Here is a 21,443-nt window from a genome sequence, read left to right as displayed (position 1 = left end):
GTCGTCCTTTAACTCAGGGGCTAATCCGGGATTAGCCAGCAAGGGTAGGGTCACTTTTCAACAACAAGAAATTGTTGATAATGGGGAAAAGAGTAATAACCGAGTTATTTGGTTAAAAAAATGATTGTGGGGGAATATACCCAAATCACTCCCGCTCCACTTTCTTTCATAATTTAGTTTTCTCCATTATATGACTCCCAAGGGAGCTTCAGTGTCAGTAATGAAACCAAAAAAGGCAAACGGATGAAAGAGACGTTGAAATATCAACTGTATTGTTAATTTTTTTATGTGAATCTTGATATAGACAATATTTTTCGCTGCATTATGTTTTATCCTTCCTCTATTTAGAACACTCAGGACATCCATTACCAGTATACTGCAAAAAGAGACAGTAATTAAATACAGTTTTTTTTTTAGGAATAAAGGAACCGGACCGAATAAAAAGTAACAAACTTCCGGTTGTTTCCTTTATCATGAACAAGAGCCAATAACTCCCATGCTGTGCACTAATGGTTCCCGTTTCATTAACAAACAATATGCAGGAAGTGTCTCCCCTTTGAAACTACACTGTAACCGAATTCTCCCGAAAAAATCCGACTGATTCTGTGCGAATATGGTCTGATGCTGAGGGATTCGGTGGATTCGGAACCTATTCATCTCTTATTCGGGGAGCCATGGCCCTGGGAAGCGGAGGTGCTGGGGGGGCTAAAACACCCCCAAGATCATCATCTCTCAGGGGGCTGCGGGGGCTTCAGCCCCCGCACCTTTTTTTCCAAAACCGTGTACAAAAACGTAAAAATTACCATCTGATTATTATAATTTTTGCATGGTCAACCCCTCCTTCTTTCAAAACCGTTCCTCGGCCCCTGTCTCCATCATCATTATCATCATCAACATTAATATTAAATCATTTTATTTCCTCTTTTTTGTGGGGGGGGGGGGTCGGGGATAGCACTTCTGTTATGAAATTTGTTATGATCGTATCATTGTGATAAACGTTATAAAAGTTACTGGAATCATGGCATTTAGATTATAGATATTTTGCAGAAAATCTATCAAAGAAATCTTTTGAAGCGTTTTCCCAGGGACTTGCTGTTTTTAGAGCGCGAGAAGACGTGAAAAACAATAACAACAAATGAAAATCCGTAAATCACTGGCGTAAATCCCGGGGGGATGGGGGGAATATATCCCCCTCACTTTTCGAGGAGGGGGGGATGGCCTGTACAAACATCCCCCCACTTTTTACGAAAGAAATGAAAAAAAAATCACAAGAGATAATTGTTTTATTGGTGAAAATTCTTCCTGAAATACCGCTTAACAAATAAAACAATATTATTGAATCATAAAATGCAAATAAAGAGCCAGTTCACCATTTCCAAACGAAATACTTATGTCCTTATTATAACATTGAAGAGAAACTCCCGTTTCTTCCAATTCATCAATGTTGGGGTCTTTGGGAAGGGATTAAGATGGAATGTCAATTCTTTTTTAATGTAATCTCTAATAAAACCATTAAACCATGGTAATAGCTCTATGATTAAACCATCATGGGGTAAAAAAGATAATAATATTGTAGAGGAATTTGCCATATGGACATACAGTGGCGTAACTACGGGGGGGGGGGGGCCATCGGCTGACAAAAAAAAAAACGGGGAAAAGGTTAAAAGGAGAAAAGAGGGAGAAAGGAAGAGAAGCGTATAGTGGGAAAGAAGAAAATATTATTCATTATAATGTTATATTATAATTATGTTATGTTACATTACATAAGAAACATTTTTATTATAACTTCATGAAACATAATTTGCCCAGGGCCTACGTCTTCATTGTTCCTGGTGCTTGCATTGTCTGTTAATGAGATATATAATCCTGTTGTACTGAAACATCCCGTTTTCAAGTCAATATAAACCAAATATATTTCCTAGCACTTGAGTTATCATTTTTTTATGTAGTGACATATGCTTCTTTTTCATGACTCAAAAAGTGATTGCCCCATGTTAAGGTCTTCGTATATATGAAACATTTCTTGTCCGTGATTACGTGGTTCGCATTAGTGGATTGGTGAGATATGTCTGCTCTTCATGAATTCCTAAAATCAGTCCTTAAAATGTCCCTTTTTATCTGAATATCAAAAATTTTCAGCTCGCGCTTCGCGCTCGCATCATTTGGATATTGAAATACGTATGGTCCTAGTTAATTCCTACAAAGAAACCTTAGAATGCCCCACTTCATGTCTAAATTTTCTAAATTTTCAGCTCGCGCTTTGCGCTCGCATTATTTGATTAGTGAGATGCGTATGATAATCATGATTGCAATGACTACAAAAAGTGTTTCATGTGTTCAGATGTAATTCTTATAAACCAGCAAGCGCTTGGCACTCGCATTAGATGACTATGGTGAGATATGCATACTCTTAATGGATTCCTAAAATATATTCCTCAAAATCTCGCTTTTTGGGGTCAAAATATACGAAAACTTTAGCTCGCGCTTCGCGCTCGTATTGTTTAGCGAGACAGGTACCTATCATGATTACACAAATTTGATTATAATGTCTCTTTTTAGGTGTGAATATAAAAAAAAATCAGCTCGCGCTTCGCGCTCGCATTATTTGATCAGTGAGATGCATATCCGTTTAATGACATTGTCCAGAAAATATCTCTATTAGGTCAGTATAACTGGCAACTGAGCGCGCTCACTCAGTGATTCAAACATTTTGCTGGTGCCCCCCTCCCCAATGCCGTGACCCACGGTACGCCACTGTGGACATATCAATGACAATTCCTTGCATATCTAAAAACATGATTGCAAAAAAAAAAGCCAAAATATTTCAGTCATCCCCCCCCCCCACCCAACAACACGGATTTACGCCAGTGCCGTAAATATACCACCAGTTAACGTACGGAGAGCGATCAATTTTGTGCCAGCCGATTTGATTTGATTTTGATTTGATTTATTTTATTTCCACATTTCTAAACAAAAAACAAAGAATATACAAGTATAACATTTTTTTTTCAATATTACATAATAAGCAAATATTTTTTTAAACATAATGAATAATGCACATAAATCATTATAAAATATCAACTGTACTGTGAAATTATATATCTATATACATTTTCTTTAATTACTGAACATATATATAGAAATGTGGGAGACCTCCATCTTAAGCTTGGAGCTTGAAAGCGATGGAGGCCTCGAAAGGAAAGGGGATAGAAAACCAGACTGTATAGTGCCAGCCGATGAAATAGAAGCACTGCATTATTACGCGCGTGACTTAAAGAATAGTACCGTAGATGTGGATTCATCGCACTCGCTCGTGTGATTTTTACCACCACGGCTATTAATGAGTTCATATCTTCATCTGATTACATAAGGCGATGGAGTCACGAAATCTTTCTCAGCATTTTCAAGTGGAGGACGGAGTTTGATCCAACAGTTGCTCATAAATGAAAAAAGTTCGGAAAAGTGATTCGTGTATCATCTCTCTTCTTCGAATAATTATTTTCTTGAAATAGAAAGTAGTTACAAACTTTGTCTTTAAGGTTAAGCTCAGAAATATAGATACGGACTGAAATTGCCCCACTCTTTTTAGCGGGAGCCATTGTTTTCAATTTCAGTCACCATCAATGCTCGTCATAATACCTTGAGTGCACTTTGGAAGCTCTTTGGTCATTGTTCGTTTGAGTCTTTTGGACATCAGAATAATGATCATCTAGCATTCTTGAGTGTCCGAGATTTTATTTCGCGAACCACAGGGTGAATGACAGATTAACAGATTTGTATCACAACAAAGACAAAATTTAGCGATTAGAGCTAGATAAATTTTTCTTGATAAAACAATACTCTCCAAACTACCAACAACTATATACTTAAAGACCAGAAAGGCAACCCTTCCGAAACAACTGAACAGCCTACCAACAAAGAAATACCAGCAAACCGGGAGAGAAATTCTTCTGGAACAACACTCATCGACTTGTCGACAAAAACATATATCTGAGGACCGGGAAGGCAAAGCTCCTGGAACAACATTCATCAACATGTCTGCTAAGTACCTGAGAAATCGAGATAAAGGAAATTCTATAGAATAGCGATCACTAACCTGTAGACTCAGTACTTGCACTTGGAAACCAGGAATGAAACTCTCTTAGAACAACACTCACCAACCTGTCGACTGAAATACCTGAAAACCAAGAACTGAAGAAGGTAAATCTTCTGGAACAACATTCACAGACCTATCGACTAAATACATGAGGACCAAGTAGTTATCTCTTCAGGAACTTTGTTAGCGTGTGTCCTTATGGCTACTACTGAGAGCTACATTAACGTGACTACATCGGACGGTGGAGGTGGAGGAGGAGGAGGTGGGATAAATGTTTCAGCTCTCAGCATTACACAAGCTACCCTCCTTGCGATTTGTTTATTGATGACAGTGATTAGTAACACCTTCATCCTCATAATTCTACACAAAGTCAAGAACTGTTTTGAAGAAATGCAACAGTTTGTATTCCAGGCTCTTGCAGTCACTGACTTCCTCACGGGTATTTTATGTTGCGGTCTGTCGATGCTGTCAATCATCATTGGCCCAGGTCAACCGTTCTCATCAGCCATGTGCGCGATTCGAGGAGCAGCTTGTACTGGGTTAACTAACCTCTCGGCTTTACTAATTTCCTGTGCTTGCTTTGATCGTTTTGTCGCCGTCATCTTTCCTCTCCGTTACTTCAGTTTCGTCACGATGAAACGCGCCAGAATCGCTCTCCTGGTCGTCTGCACAATGGCCGCCTCTAATGGGGCCTTGAGTTTACTTCGAGGCAGAACTGTTGCCAAGAGTAACCTGTGCCTTTCCGATTTCTCGTCCGAGCGACTCGCCTTCCGGCCAAGCCTCGTGACAAGTCTTTTGATCTTCTCCATCATTCTGCTCTTGACGTCTATCTCAAACATCAAGGTTATGTTGGTCGCTTCCGGTCAGTCAAAACGTTCTGCAAACGTAGCTCCTAGCGATATCACCAACGAGAGCGATACTGTCCAGAGAGACTCTGCCCAACCACGTAGAGGGGGCCTCAAAGGTCTCCGCGTTCTTATAGTAACCACAATCACATTCTTTCTGGCTATCTTTCCCTGGAGCATTGTCTCCGCGTCGCAGTTCAGTCAGAAGGCATCCATAGCAACACCTATGGTAAGGTTTATATCCAGTCTTTTGCTGATGTCGAACAGCTGGATGAATGCAGTTATCTTTGGTGCCTTCAATAAACGTTTTCGAAAAGCAGTCAAAAGGGTGGTTTATCGTGCACAGTTGGACGGGGAATCAACTGTTAATGAACACACCTCAGAGGCATGAGTCTAAACATCCCCTCTATCGTGGACCTACATGCTTCTAACGAGTTCTATCTACTTCTTTCTAGAACATTGTTAGCAAAAAATATATGTATGATGGCCCGAGATTCTGGAACTCCCTCAGTGAAGATATCGTTAATAGCCCATCCCTTATTTCTTTTAAAAAGAAACTTAAAAATAATTTTATTAAATTGTACACGTCATCATGTCCTCAATTTTGAATAATCATATCCTTAATTTCACTATTTCATGCCTGCTTAACTTATTTTTTTCGCGCGTTGAAGTCCTGCTCTATTATCTTTCTTTATACATTTTCCCTTTTATTTTCATATCCTTCGTGTACATGTTTCCTTTTTTCTTGTTTTTTTTTTGTTGTTCTTCTGCTGTTCTCTGTTCTGTCACCTCTGTGTCGGCCTTCATAGGCAACTCTACAATAATTATTTAGAGGGGTCTACAAGCATTGCTTTTTAATGGATTCTTCCAGATTATCAGATCTTTATGATGTTTATGATAATTTGCTTATATATATATATTATATAATACTTTGTTGTGTTTTACTTATGGAAAATATGATATATGATTTATATTGTTTGTAAGTTCATTTTCAAATGTCATTGTAATTATTTTCGACCATTTTACTTCGTCCTGTTGAAAATGAAATAAAACAAATTGAATTGGATTGAAAAATGATATTCCTGGCGATTCTAAATTATCTTACAGGCATGGCCTATGGAAAAAAATGTCTCTTTCATGAAAAAGTTATTTTGGAAGCAATGGAGCATTTGGACATTTTTAAAGTGGCATATATAATTATATAGGTCCGGAGCATAGGTCAGCAGCGTAATAAGCAAAGAATTCTAAGGGGGCAGACATGGTGGCGTATGAAGATCATTTTCTAATGAGCTGCAAGAAAGTGGAGCGAGCAAGCAAAAATCCCACGTTTTTTATACAAAAATCTTCTCTTTTTTAAGATTTTGGCATAATATTCAGAAAAGTATTTCACCTTTTCTTGTCCTTTACTATTCAACCTTTTTCTATCTTTTTTTTTTCTTAGCCGTGCGTGAAAACTATAGGTGCCAACGGCCCCCAAATCCCCACATCTGTACAATATTATAAGTGTGGAAACATGATACAATCCGGCACAGAGTTTTAATTGAAGAACTCATTATTTAAGCAACCACTTTTTACGGCAAAAGTATTATCCGTTGTAATAATTTTTAAACCCTATGGATTATTTGAAATAGCCCTGTACTTTTTTAAACATCAGGTTTAAATATGGCTTATATTTTGTTTTACAATCGCTCACTCTACCGCATGGTCAACAAGCAGTTAGTCTATGCTTTTCAGACTAGTCTAAACCCAATTGGCCAACTATATCAATTTGATCGAATTCATGTTTTGTCTAGTTTCCTATACCTACATCTCGTTTAGTCTAATGCACATTTGGCATAATAACATATACGTCTTCTTATTCTGTTGTTTGTTTTACTTTTTCAAGTGAAAATTTACTTCATAACAGTTCATCTAACTACACAGACCTCGTGGTGTTAGGCCAAGATATTACACGAAATTGGCATAGTCTAACTTGAAATATTGGAAAAAATGGTAAATGTGCTAAGTGGCAATTAGACCAAATGGTTGTAGACTATACAACTAGATACGGGGGCAGCGCTACAGTTGGCAGGGGTGGTCACCCATATGAATTTTCAAGTTGTGGGGAAAACCAGCGGATAAAAGGACGAATAGTGGAAAAAATCAGGTATTCTTACTCCTGTTTTTTAAATTGAAAATGGGGGTACTGTTGCCCCTCATCAAAATAACTTGTCGCCTGCCCTGATTACACGTTTTTTGATGAGATTAAACAGAAGATACGAAAGAATACTATATGAAATGGAAGTAGACCAATATACAATGATATAGCTGTATTTGCAGGGGCGGAAATCTCTCCCAAAAGGTAGGGGGGACACAGGGGCGGATCCAGCCTTCGCCAATAGGGGGGGGGGCGGAAATTTGTTTCAGCCATATTTTCTCCGATCGGCAGCTCGAAGATGATTTTTGTTGTTTCTTTGAAGGGGTAGTCCTCATTAATCACTTCTTAGCTTTATTCTTTCTTATAAATTAATATATAATATCATAATCCTTATTTATATGATGCGAGCGCGAAGCGCGAGCTAATTTTTTTGGAAATTTTATGTATTTTTTCCTAATCTTTGAACTGATTCTGGGCAATGTTTGCTATCCTGAAAAAGATGTGTATGCAACTTAATAATTACTACGAACGCAAAGCGCGAGCAGAAATGAAATGATGGAAAATATACCTGTTAAAGTAGCATTTAACAATCAAATAATGCGAGCGCGAAGCGCGAGCTGAATTTTTTTTTTGACATTTCACCTAAAGAATGGAAATTCTAAGCACTTTTTGTAACTCAAGCAGAATAGGTATATAAGTAAACAATTAATGCGAGCGCAAAGCGCGATCGGAAAATTTCGAGATTTTAGTCCTATAATATTTACTGAACGAGACACTCTATACATGTTTTGTAAATCCTGAAAAGGATGAGTATTAATAATGCGAGCGCAAAGCGCGAGCAGAAAATTTTTATATACGTTTTGAACTGGTACCTGTTGAAAAGGTACCTGTTAAGGACTGATTGCATTTAGCCATGAAGGCGTTACATATTTCAACTATTAAAAAATGCGAGCGCGAAGCGCGAGCTGAAAAATTTTGAACTTTCTAAAGAAAGAATTGAAAATTTTAATCAGTTTTTGTAATCGTGAACAGGATAGCTATATAATTTAACGATTGATGCGTGCGCGAAGCGCGAGCAGAAAAAAAATTCGAGATTTAGACCTAAAATGGGCCAATCTGTTCATGTTTTGTAAATCATCAAAAGGATGAGTAATATGGGGTCTTCCTACAATAATGATGCGAGCACAAAGCGCGAGCAGAAAATTTTTGATATTGTGATCTGAAACTGGATAATGATTTAAATTAGAGAACAAGTTGAGTATCTGAATAAACATGCGCGAGCGTGTTTCATATTTAGACCTAGTATCTAGGCATTCTAAATACAAGTTTAATCATGAAAATCATGAAACTTTGATATTCCGATCTGAAAAAAGTGTCAATTTCAGCTTTATATTTCAAGCCCTTTGTAGAAAAATTGTAAGGTGGATATGGATCGCACTTTATAAAAAAGAGCTGATATTATTATTACTTTGAGTTTTGACATAGGACCGGGACATTCTTACGACATGTCATCATATGACAATGATGACTATCTTCCTAATCCTCTTGCTAAGCGCGAGATGAAACAAAAGGGACAATTTAATTATTAAATTAATATCATATTTATTAATGCCTTATGAGGGCGCGAAATCTGATTATATATTGGCATAAAAATTGGACATTTCACTTTTGTGATTATGAATGGGATGCATCAGTTAATATATTTTTAACCATTAATGCGAGCGCAAATCGCGAGCTAAAATTTTTGATAAACTGTCATGAAAAGGGGATTTTAAGCAGTTTGTTGTATAATCAATATTGAAACATTTATATAACTCGCCAATAAAAATGCGAGCGTGCAGCGCGCTAGCTGATACGTCTTGGTCTTGACAATCAGACCTGAAAAGGGATATTTTGAAAACTTTATGGAATACACGACAATAATAGGTACCTGATAAATCAAAATTTGCGAGCGCGCAGCGCAAGCAGCAAATGTTAACATTCAGACCATAAAACTGACATTTTTACAGAGCACTTTTTAAAAACCAATTTGTAAATCACACAAAATAATGAAAGTTCGATTTCCGAGGTGAAACATGTTTTGTATATTGACTTCCAAACTTGATATTCGAACTCCATATTGAACAAGATATGTAAATCACCTAACAGGCAATGCGAGCGCGAAGCGCGAGCGAAAAATTTTATATAGTGGCACGAAAAATTCGTTTATTTTCCAAGTCTTCCCCTCATCTTATTTTATGCACTCGTCGTCCTCTTCTTTTTCTCTTCTCTTTTCCCTCCTTTTTTCCTTCTTTCTTTCCTTTTTTTATTTTTTTGCTCCGCCAAGAGGGGGGGGGGGGGGGGGCGGGCCCCTCGGCCCCTGGATCCGCCTATGGGGACAAGGGGCGGGACAATTTGACAAGCAAAAAAAGTTATCATCGCCAAAGTAAGGTCATATCTCCTCCCAAAATACATGTTTTATTTCGATTTAGAATGATGTATTTCTTACCATCATAAAAGACCAAAAATAGTAGGGGGGGACATTTGATATTGTGTCCCCCCTACTATTTTGAGTAGGGGGGACACGTCCCCCCTGTCCCCCCTGGGATTTCCGCCCATGCCATGTGTATTTGACACTTCGCATTCTGTTCAGTTATAAAGACCCATTCTCACATACATATTATGCATGCAGCTATTGAAGTATCAGTTACTAATTCTTCGAACAATAAAAGAAAGGCGCTTGGGGCTACTAAATTGTCACTGAATGAATATCACCTAATATACATTTAATAATAATAATGATAATATTCCACATTTATATAGCGCTTAACACATCGGAACGACGTCTCTAAGAGCTTTACATATATATTATTACCCCGGTCATCGGATCCTTGCATGCCCGCATACAATGTATACACCTGCTCCACTCCCTTGGGGCATTCCAACACGAGTTCCAAGACTCAATTGCTAGGCATACTACATAGGCTTTCGCATCCTACCGGGTACCCATTTAACACCTGGGTGGAGAGCGGCAAATTGTGGATTGACGCCTTGCCAAAGGACGCTAGGCCATGGTGGGATTCGAACACACAACCATCTGATTACAAGGCGAGAGTCAGAACCGCTGCACGATTCCATTTAGGAATTGGTGCATGTTGGAATATAATCAGTATTGTTCGGTTTATAGTTTGATTTATGGCATGACTTCCGATTGGCTATATAGGCACCAAAAATGGTGTCACAATTTTTGAAGTACTTGTATTAACGAATCTAAATTAAGTTTATATGCTGATGATAGTGTCTTACTATATTCAGATACAAATCCCAAGATAATTGATAAAATACTTAGTGCAGATTTGGCAAATTGCATGTAATGGATGTCTGACAACAAGCTTACTTTACATGTCGGTAAAACGGAAAGCATTTTATTTTGTTCGAAACGAAAGTTAAGAAATACACACGATTTCAAGGTTTCATGTAATAATCAGGTAATTGACAGAAAAGATTCAGTAAAATATTTGGGAATTGATTTAACAAGTGACCTATCACGGACGGGTTTGGTAGACTCAATCGCCAAAAAGGCAAATTCACTTTTAAAATTTTTGTATAGATATCAAACCTGTTTGAATATGAATTCTAGACGTATTTCATGCTTTGCTTTAATACAATGTCTATTCGACTATGCTAATGCGGCTTGGTACGGCAGGGACCTGGGAACGATTTTTTCAGTGGGGGTGCTGAAATCTCTCCTCAAAGGTGGAGGGGGGAGGAGGGACACAATTGAGTTTTCCATAATTACACACACACACACCTTTAAGGGCACCACACACACACCCACCAACCCCCCCCCCCCACACACACACATACATGTATATATACACACACACATATATATATCTATATACATATATATGACAGTCACTTCTTAGCTTTCTTTTTATAAAATAACATACATATATAATAAGAGCGCGAAGCGCGAGCTTTTTTTTGGGGGGGGGGAAATTTCATGTATTTTGTCATGAAAATTTGAACATTTTAAGCAATGTTTGTGGTCCTGAACAAGATGCGTATGTAACAAATAATAACTGCGAACGTGATCGGTGCGAGCAGATATATTTTATATACAGTACGCTCTGGTCTGATCGAAAGGGAAGTGTTATAAGGACTGTTTGCAGTTATCCATTAAGACGATACATATATCAACAATCAAATAATGCGAGTGCGAAGCGCGAGCTGAACAATTTGACATTCCGACCTAAATACTGGACATTCTAAGCACTTTTTGCAATCATGAACAGGATAGGTATATAACTATAGAATTGATGCGAGCGCGAAGCGCGATCGGAAACAAAATTGAGATTTCAGACAAAAAACGAGACATTCTAAGCGCTTTTCTAATAATGAGGAGGATAAGTATATAAATATACAATTGATGCGAGCGGAAATAAAAATGAGATTTCAGACCTAAAAACGGGACATCTTAAGCACTTTTCTAATCATGAACAGGATAGGTATATAACTATACAATTGATGCGAGCGCAAAGCGCGAGCGGAAAATAATTGAGATTTCAGACCTATAATTGGAACATTCTATTCATGTTTTGTAAATCAAGAATATGATGGGTAATTGGATATATTCTTACATAATAATGTGAGCGCGAAGCGCGAGCAGAAATTTTTTGATATTCTGATCTGAAACTCCACACTGAATGTAATATGGTTTGAAAAGATAAAGAAAAATTAGACGAACATAAGAATAAAGGTTTGATCAAAATCCGACAAAGAATATCAAAGTTATTGCATTTTAAAGACTAGCATTATTCCGGTGAATCAGTTTTAAGCATGTCTTCATTAATATTCAATGAGCAAACTGATGATGTTATATCCCCACTTGTTCTTTTGTATTTTATTATATAAAATTAGGTTTATTTAATATTTTCCCTTCAAGTACCAAAAACAGTTGAATTGACAACTGATTTAGTATATTAGATATTCTTTTGCTGCAACTTATTTCATTATAAGGGAGACATATCATTCATATCAAATGTCCCCCTACTATTTTTGGTCTTTCATGGAGAAAAATACATCACTTCACAATCGAAATAATACCTTTTGGACTAAATGATCTTACATTTTGGGTGAAAAACTTATTTTTTCTTTTTTTTTTGCTTGTCAAATTTTCCAGGCCCTGGTCCCCTACCTTTGGGGACAGATTTCCGCACATGTCAACCCACCTGTTAAATATTCATGACGACATGCATATCACCATTTTCATAAAATATTGCTAAACTTTAGAATTAAATAATTGAACTATTTGTTATCAGATTTTCATAAAATTGGATTTGATATAAATATTTTCAGCCCGGAGTAGCCCCAAAACAAGCTGCGTATTTGAATAAACATGCGTGCGCGTGTTTAGAGTTAGACCTATAGGCCCGTATTCTGAAGTCGAGTTTAACTTAAACTCAGGTTTAAAGTTGTGGTTTAAGTATGGATAGCCAATTGTTACATAAATCACTAGGAGTCAAGATATCACATTCCAGCTCATTTGGCTCTCAAATTATACGTAATTGTCTAGGAAGTATAAATGGATGATTGTCTTCACCATGGATGAATCAGGAAAGAGCACAGTAAATATAAGAAACATACAACTTAATACAAATTTTGACACTTTTGGCTTCCCATAATTTTAGTACAGAGTTAGACCATGGTCTAAGTTAAACCTGACTTCAGAATACGGGCCATAGTATCTTGGCATTGTAAATACATTTTTTATTATAAAAAACAATAATGCGAGCACGAAGCGCGAGCAGAAAATATTTGATATTCCGGTCTTAAAAAAGGGTGAATTTAAACACTATTTTAAGTACTGTGTCGGATAATTCTGAAGTGGGGGGGGGGGGGGGGGGTTCTACAAAACGTCGTTAATTTTTATTACATTTCTGTCATTTATCAACTTACCACTAGATTTCCAGGAGGTGCTGCCTATGGAAAATAACACATGCAGCACCCCAAAATTTTTGAGGTGCTTCACCCCAAGCACCCCGCTTCCCAAGGGCCATGGGGCAGGGCGAAAAAGACTGAAATTTGATTTCTATTGTCTGACTTGTAATTGTTTATACAAAACACGGGCGGTCGGGCGCGCACACACTTGATTCGACATAAAACCTAGAAGTTTCAAGTCCAACCACACCGTGTCCCTCCCTGCTATCGAGTAGTAAACTATCGAGTAGTAAACTATGGTTATCACGTATCGCGCGCGACCACGTCTGTTATTGGAATATGTGAAAGAGTATGTAAATGATTTGCGATTGTCGGATGTGATTATTATGTACATCATAACATATATAAAAAAAAAATACAAAGGGAACCTGATTTCGTGAGGGTGCTGCCTATGGAAAATTATACACGCAGCACCCCCAGGAAAATTTATGGGGGTGCTTCAGCACCCCCAGCACCCCCGCTTCTCAGGTCCCTGTGGTACGGTAGTCTGGGTGTGACGGATAAGAAAAAGCTAAGAATAATTCAAAATAAGATTGTAAGATACATAAATGTTTTAGGACCAAGAACACATATCGGATGTAATGAACTTGAAAAGGCAGGATTACTTCATGTAGATGCATAAGATTTGGATACATAAGATCATAATATAGCAAATAATTTCACACGTGTATCAAATATCCATAGGTACGATACTCGAAATATTAATTTTAATTTTGTATTACCAAACCGTGAAGGACATATAGGGAACACTTTTTATTTTAATGGCATCCAATTTTGGAATGCTCTTCCTAATCAAGTTAAAGCTGTTAAAAATTTTCCTCACTTTAAGAGTGCATTAAAGAAGCACCTAAAACTGGAATCTACTCGAGAACAGTATTACCAGAAAAAATCACACATTTTGTATACAGTTGGTTAGTATTGTAGATAATGTAGGGTATGTTCAAATATAATTTTGTTCTTATATTAGGTAGCCTTGTTTGGTTCAGGTGATTGCAAATTATTTGATTGATGGATATGTATTTTTTAATCATATTCCAGTACTTGTCGAAGTTTATACTTTTTGTTGTTACAATATATTAATGTTTTGTACTAGCAATAGGACCCCATTGGAAATAGGCCTTTCGGCTTTCATGGGCTATATCCTGTCAAGGTTTTCTTCAATTTCATTGTAATCACCTGTGATATTCTTGACGAATGAAATCAATCAATCAATGTAAAAACGCTGTTTACTATGTGAATCGCACAGTAGCTGTTTAAACATTTGAAACAAGTGTTTAAATCTTAAACAAGAAAGTTTAAATTCAAATATTCAATTACCAATAATGTAAGCATGGTTCTTTAAGATTTTAAACACTTGTTTAAACTGTTTAAACAACTACTGTGCGATTCACATAGTAAAAAGCGTTATTATTTTAACAGTGTGTTAATCTTTAAAGGACTGAGCATACAACTGCCTATACAAAATTCAATAAATTATTTATTTACTTTAAGCAACTTTATGCAGAGTATATAATGAACATAATTGTGGGGAAAATGATTGCCACAAACCATTAAACTGATCTGAAAAAAGGAACAAAAGGGGACACGAAGAGATATAGTGTTTTAGAAATATCATGCATAGAGGAGATTAAATATGATTAAAATCGAGAAAAAGTTTCAATGATTACTGAAATGATAATATGCCTACTCAAACATGCCAAAGTAAAGAAGGAATGGAAGTGTTCATTCTTTGATAAGCTTGAGGAGTTGATATTAAATCAAGCTTGGATCTCGAGTGAATTTATAATATGATATTATTTTAGTAATTTCATTACACATTTATCATGTTTATTCTAAATTCTTTATTTTTTTATAGATGTATTGAGAAGTGTATTATCATTCAAATTCACCCAAAATTATTATTTTTTTTCTAAATTCATTCGAATTGAAAACGTTTCCAATTATTTCCATCCTTTCTGAAGATGATGTATGACAGAAAGAAGAAAGAAGAAAACGAAATAGATGTGAAAGACAAATGAAAACGGAAAATACAAGGATTCTTGTTTTATGAATAACTTAAAGTTACCAAGAAGTCTTTGTTTTTTATCTTTATTTTGTTTTGGATAAAGATTTATTGTTTGTTGAAATAAATATAGCGTGTTTACAATTACTGTATCAAGTACTATACAAAACCGAATTTTCTAGAAGAGAAAATGTGATTGATTGCCCTTTTATTTTTTAGCCAAGAGCCCAGTTCTTTAAAAAAGAAAGAATCTGGAGCAGTTTTGCAAAAATGAAATGAATGAAGCAATTTTTTAAAATGTAATTATTATAAACGAATACGAAATGAAGCAATGGTTGAGTTTTATTGCCCCCCCCCCAAAAAAAAAAAATACCAGCGAGAGATCACTCTGCCTGCATTGCCTATATCTTTCACAAAAGGGCGTTTATTGCGATTCTGCGATTAAATTCAAGATTTTTTTCCCTTTTTTCTGCTCGTATTGAAAGCACAGAGGGGAAAAACTTTATTCAAGATATATATCGAAGAAATTGAAAAGAATATGTATTGGCAGATCTCGACTTTACTGTGTATGGGCGTGATGGCGATCCCATTGATGGCCTTAAGACTGCATGGGGAGAAGAAGGCAACGGAAACCACCTCACTACTTCCAAGAACAATCATGGATAAAAATCACAATTTGTGGCAATCCATGATCGCCTACGTCTCCGGATGTACGGCACTTATATATAGAGAGAGAGATTGAAGAAAAAAAATCGACAAAGAAACTCATGATGAATTTACTATAATACGAAGGCAAATGAGTAATTTTTAGTGAATCTATGAGCAGCGGTATAATAAAAGAATACTGGTACAATCGGGGAAAGTAAAAAAAAAAAATTAAAAAAAAAAAAAAATAAATAAATTAAAAAAAAACAGCGCTAACAGTTACAAGGAATGCTTATTTATGTTTTGTAATGGTATTTATCAAATCTTTTCAGTTCAAATCATACAAATAATAGTACATTGCAAATGTTATAATATACATCAAACAAAACACTGTTTCTAAAGGCAAATGATTATTCATAAAACAGAAAATATTGTACAGAAATCTTAGTATTTGACATATTCATATTACAATCAATTAATTTGTTCATAAAAATTAATTAAACAATCAGCTAATCATAACCAAATTTTAAAAAAATGGCGAAGTCATGATTCAGTAGTTACGTAAACACGTAAAAAAGTCATATCCCATTGCTTAATGATTAATGAAACTGAATGAAAGTTATAATATAAAAAGAAGTGTATTTATTCATAGTATTTCGATTTACTTGAATGTAGTATAAAAGAGCATTGTTTATCAAAATGCCCTGCTCATCGGCATTAGTGCTGCATGCATGCAGCAGGGGATCGAACCTCCGACTTTCATGTGTCTCGTCAGGCGTCTTAGACCACTCGGCAACGGCACCTCCACTTTTTAGATCTACATGGTGTATCAAAAATTGAGCATTTCAATTCTTTAAAGAGAAAAGAAAAAGTTTAAAAGGAGCAAACCAAATCATATCACTTGATAGCATTAAAACCAATCAATAAAAAATTACTACAGGTTAACTGGATGCATTTGTTATATATGTCACATTTCACCATTTCTTTTCATGTTTACATTGTTGGAGAGAGTGGGGTAAAACGGATCCTATGGTAAGACGAACCCACCCTATTAAATCCGTGAATCGTCTGCACTGTGCGTAAATGAAATAATATAATTCGTCTTAAATATCTGACAAAAGTTTCATTTTCAGGAGAGAAAATATGTCCTATGTACAGTGATGAACACAAAATGAGGGGTACCTGGTGGGTGTTTCATATATAGCTGTTCGTAAGTTAAGAGCGACTTTAAGAACGACTGGTGATCCTTTCTTGTGGTAAATGGTGTATACATTGGCGATGGTTTAGCGCGTAAGAAAGGTTCACCAGTCGTTCTTAAAGTCGCTCTTAACTTACGAACAGCTTAATGAAACGGCCCCTGATGTTGTTTGAGGGTCTATAGACTTTAAGGGTTATGTTTGTGAAGAATTTGCCATTCCCACTTTTGTGATTTTATGTGATTTTATTATAACAATGAATGTAGCGAGTGATGTATGATTTGGCATAATTATATTTCGGTAGGGGTCACTGGCGCTAGTTGTATCCAGAAGGTCATTGTGGAGAGTAAAAAGGACTTTGGTCTCGGAGGCAAAACGTACCATGGGTCTGTATTTTTAATTCCATTGGGGCAAAACGTACCATGGATCCGTTTTGCCCCAGTGGAATTAGAAATACTTCTGACAAAGGCTCACTCATGTTTGCAGATTTCAGCACGGAATGTGCCAAAGCAATTAAATTTATATTGCAGTTGGGCAAGAACTTGTTATGAAATCTGACAGTGAAACCTGACGATGACTAGTCCTCCAATTTTACTGAGAAAATTGTTGATTCAAAAATTACTTTTGTGGGAACATAATGGTATTGATTGAAGTTCATGAACAAAGAATTGCATAGCACATTTAGAGCTCCTAAGCTGATGACCTTCATGTGCAGGTAACACAATAACTCGAGATTATAAACGGAGATCAACGAGGAACTCATGGAATCCAGGCCCGGGGGGGCCACTTACATTGACGAGTGGATACCATGCACGACCCAAAAAACACGTAAAAAGTATGTCTTTTTCAAGATAGGGCATATTACGTACGTAACGTGATAAGGGTGTCAATACAAAAATAATGAAAAAAAGGGAATCTATTTCGCAAGGAAAGTTACGTGTTTAGGGTCAAATTTTCGGGGAGGATAAAACAAAATAAAAATTTTGTATAAAGGATGTCCTTTTTGCCCCAACACTACGTGTTTAGAGTCCGATTTGCGCGAGGTGTGGAAGGTGGGGCCGTACTAAACCAAATGGTGTGTAAAGGAAAACCGACGACCGACGGACCTAGTCTGCAGGCACAGACCCTGATTGGAACCTTGATCAACAAGTGTGCCTCCACGCAAAGACTAGCACATTCAAAACTTGCTGTTCTAATACTGAGCGAGAGAGCCTTCAGTACACAAGGCATGAGTAGGCTGCACATTCAGACCCTTATCTCGAGTGAAGGGTTTGCCCAGCAGACTACGACGGACCCGTGACTAACAATAAAATATCGCTGTACTTGTTTAGGGGTTCATTTCAGGGAATACTTGCCAAGAGTATCGTTTTGTTTCCAATACTGTCTTGTTAAGGGTAGGGTTTCAGACGCCAGTACTTGTTAAGGGGTGCATTTTCAGAATATGGAAAATACGTGTTTACGGTGCTTTTCGAGACCCCATGGTCGCGCATGGTATCCACTCGTCAATGGAAGTGCCCCCCCCCCCCCGGAATCCAGGTGATATGGATGCAAAGTGGTTTGTTTTATCCATATACCTGGGTCCTTTTTAACCAGCCCATGCTGGGGTAGAACGGACCTTTACTCAATAATTATTTGAGCTCCATTTTCAAGAAAACTATTGGGTTCAAAATAAAATGATTAAGGGCCTTTGTAGGTTTTACCAAATCCTATCCTGCGTTGCCCTTAAAAAAACTTGGAGCCAATTTACCCCGCTTTTCCCTACACTCTAAAAAAGAGAAGGTGATAAATCAGCACTTTTATGAGCGCGCGTGTATACTCCAGGTGCTAATTTGCAGCACTTGGAAAGCTTAAAACAGTTTGTGACATATTACACTGAGTACCCAAAGTGCTGGAAATCAGTGAGCACCCAAAGTGCAGTCACTATTTAGCACTTTATTTTTACACCAACAAATTCGACTCCAGACCAATCATAACTATTATTGTATTTCGAATTGCATTTCATCGGTCGGTTTAGAGTCGGTCGCATTGGTGTAGTAGCAGAAAAAAGAAAGAGGCTATATCACCTATCAAAATTTACACACAAAAACACATCAAAATTACTCAAAAGACATAACGGAAGATGAAGGAGGCCTTCTGGTGGTTTCTGTTGTTGTAACCATGGTAACAGAGGATGATTGCTTACAGGATTAGAGGAAAACCGGGGAGGAAAGAGCGTGTCATTTTGAACAACCTTTCTGAAAAGGATAATGGGTAGGAGAGAGAGATAGTGGTCGCGCACCGAGTAGCAATTCGGTCTGGGCCTATCCTTTGTGGAGACGCTCAGTCAAAATTTCAGATTTGAATCTTGAATTTGTTGCAATAAAAATAAAAAATAAAACTGTTGTCAACTCTTTTTCCAACCAATGTCATGATGGTTTTTGCGTGAATGGTGATAGATCAAATTTTGATGTGTGACGCATGCACATATTAAGGTCGTAATGGAAAGCCAACGCGTATAAAACACAGATCCCATTCGGGCATGCAGCAAAGGGCATGATCGAGGGGCACGGGTGACACTCTTGCCCACCCCCCCCCCCTCCCGGATTTTTTTTTTTTTTAGGGATAGGGTCATCGCGGGATATTCATACATAGGCACCCTGATGCAAGGATTCTGTGATAGGCGTGGGGGAGCGAGCCGGGGGAGGGGGCAAGATGCCATTTTTTTTCTAAATTGTAGGAGTAAAAGTAACATGGCCTGTACCTCTCTTTTCTTCAGTCCTGCTTTTCTCTTCTTTTTCCTTTCACGTGTTCCAATTAGCCTTCTGTTCTACATTTTTCATACTTGAAAGGGGTGATCGCCCCCTACTCCCCCCCCCCCCCCATGTAACGCTGCCCATGTATATAGATATACCTGGCACTTTGTTAAAATAAATCGTCGGCCAAACCTTCTGTGAAGAGAATAACAAACCTTTCATACGGAGTAACTTTTTGATACAGGGGGGCCGAATACACGAAGAGCCGTGCTATACGCTATTACTCGATTAAGCAATATATTGTTTGTAAAACAATTAATTGTCTTCTGTAACGATATTGCTTTGATTTCTGTTATTTTGCTGATTTATGGCTTTCGTAAAGAGATGACGTAATACTTTTTTTCCATACAGGATACGTTCCTGCTAGGGTTTTTAATTTAGTCACTCAAAAATTTGTTTGGTAGCGAGATTGCATGATCAATATTTCCCATCACTCACTCTCTCTAAACCTCTCCCATCCCATCTTTTCCCCATCTTTCCTTCTCTTCCCCTATTCACTCCCTCTCCCTCTTTCTCTCTCACCACCAGTGGCGTACCTAGGATTTTCCACAGGGGGGCAAATTCGTCCGCCAAAAATTTGACAAGCAAAAAAAAAAAAAGGGTCTTCAACCACAAATGAAGGATCTCGTCCGCCAAAAAATTCGACAAAAAAAAAGGTCTTCAACCACAATCGAAGACTCTCGTACCAAAAAAAAAAGTTGACAAGCAAAAAAAAAAAAAGGTCTTCAACCACAAATGAAGCAAAAAAAAAAAAAAAAAAAAAGGTCTTCAAGACTCGTCAGAGGGGGCAGGGATATGTCCCTTACATAGGTTGTGACTCGTCAGGGGGGCAGTCTGCCCCCTCTGCCCCCCCCCCCCCGTAGGTATACGCTAGTGCTCACCACCCATATCCACACAATATTGAACACAATATCTTTGTTAATCAAGCTTTGCGGACGTCAAAAAAGAAAAAAAATCGTGATTTGCATTGGCCCTAATAAACATAGACCTTGTATAAATTGATCGCCCTTTTGATGGTGCTATATAAAACTTATCGGGTTTTCTCGCAGACATTTCCCCTGTCATATACAACAAACCTGTTTATCGTCATGCGTGCTAAAACCTATCATCTCGCTTGATCGATCTCATAAGGTTTTAATGTGAGACGTTAGATCCTTACATGGGAAGATCAATCAAAAGAAATAAAATCAAATTAAAATTTTTTGAGCGTGATTGTATCAGTGGCGTACAGATGGGGGTGCTTGTCACCCCAACCCCCCCCCCCCCAAAAAAAAAACGACTAAAAAAAGAAAGAAAAGGAAAGATAAAATGGAAAATTATTATATCATTTTCTGAATATTATGTCAAAATCTATTACAAAATTGGATATTTGCAATAAAAATGTCGAAAGTTTTGCTCGCTTGCAACTTTTAATAGATTGTGACCGATATGTCATATCTGACCCCCTCAATATTTTTGGCTAATTCCGCCACTGAACGTGTAAAGGGCAGTAGGCCTAAGTTCCATAAAATGACCACCCCCAATTTTTTGTTGTTAACATTCTTAGCTATTTATTAGATTTGTTAATGGGGCTATTGATTGGTTTATTATCTCTAGTGTTTTTTAAACTTTCCTCTTTTTCCCCTTTCCCTTCTTCCCTGCTCTTTTCCCCCTCAAACTCACTCTCCTTCAATTCTTCTTCTCCTAAACCTGCTTTCTTTTTCTACATCTTCTTTCTTCTTCTACACCTTATTCTTATTATTTCTTCT

The 21,443-nt window shown here is 37.2% G+C and overlaps 1 protein-coding gene across 1 annotated transcript; it reads left to right on the top strand.

Moving 5' to 3' along the window:
• The first annotated feature begins 4,294 nt into the window (after window positions 1-4,294).
• Window positions 4,295-5,332, top strand: LOC129272004 (histamine H2 receptor-like). The gene has a single exon (XM_054909247.2). It carries the CDS (start codon window positions 4,295-4,297, stop codon window positions 5,330-5,332), a length of 1,038 nt encoding a protein of 345 aa, XP_054765222.2.
• Window positions 5,333-21,443: the final 16,111 nt, after the last annotated feature.

Source organism: Lytechinus pictus, chromosome 11 (assembly GCF_037042905.1).
Source record: "Lytechinus pictus isolate F3 Inbred chromosome 11, Lp3.0, whole genome shotgun sequence".
NCBI classification, from domain to species: Eukaryota; Metazoa; Echinodermata; class Echinoidea; order Temnopleuroida; family Toxopneustidae; genus Lytechinus; species Lytechinus pictus.
The sequence above is the reverse complement of the archived record's forward strand: the minus strand, read 5'-3'. Positions and strand labels throughout refer to the sequence as shown.

Excerpts from the sequence above, each read along its gene's own strand:
- LOC129272004 (XM_054909247.2), top strand. The coding sequence starts at position 4,295 with ATGGCTACTACTGAGAGCTACATTAACGTGACTACATCGGACGGTGGA.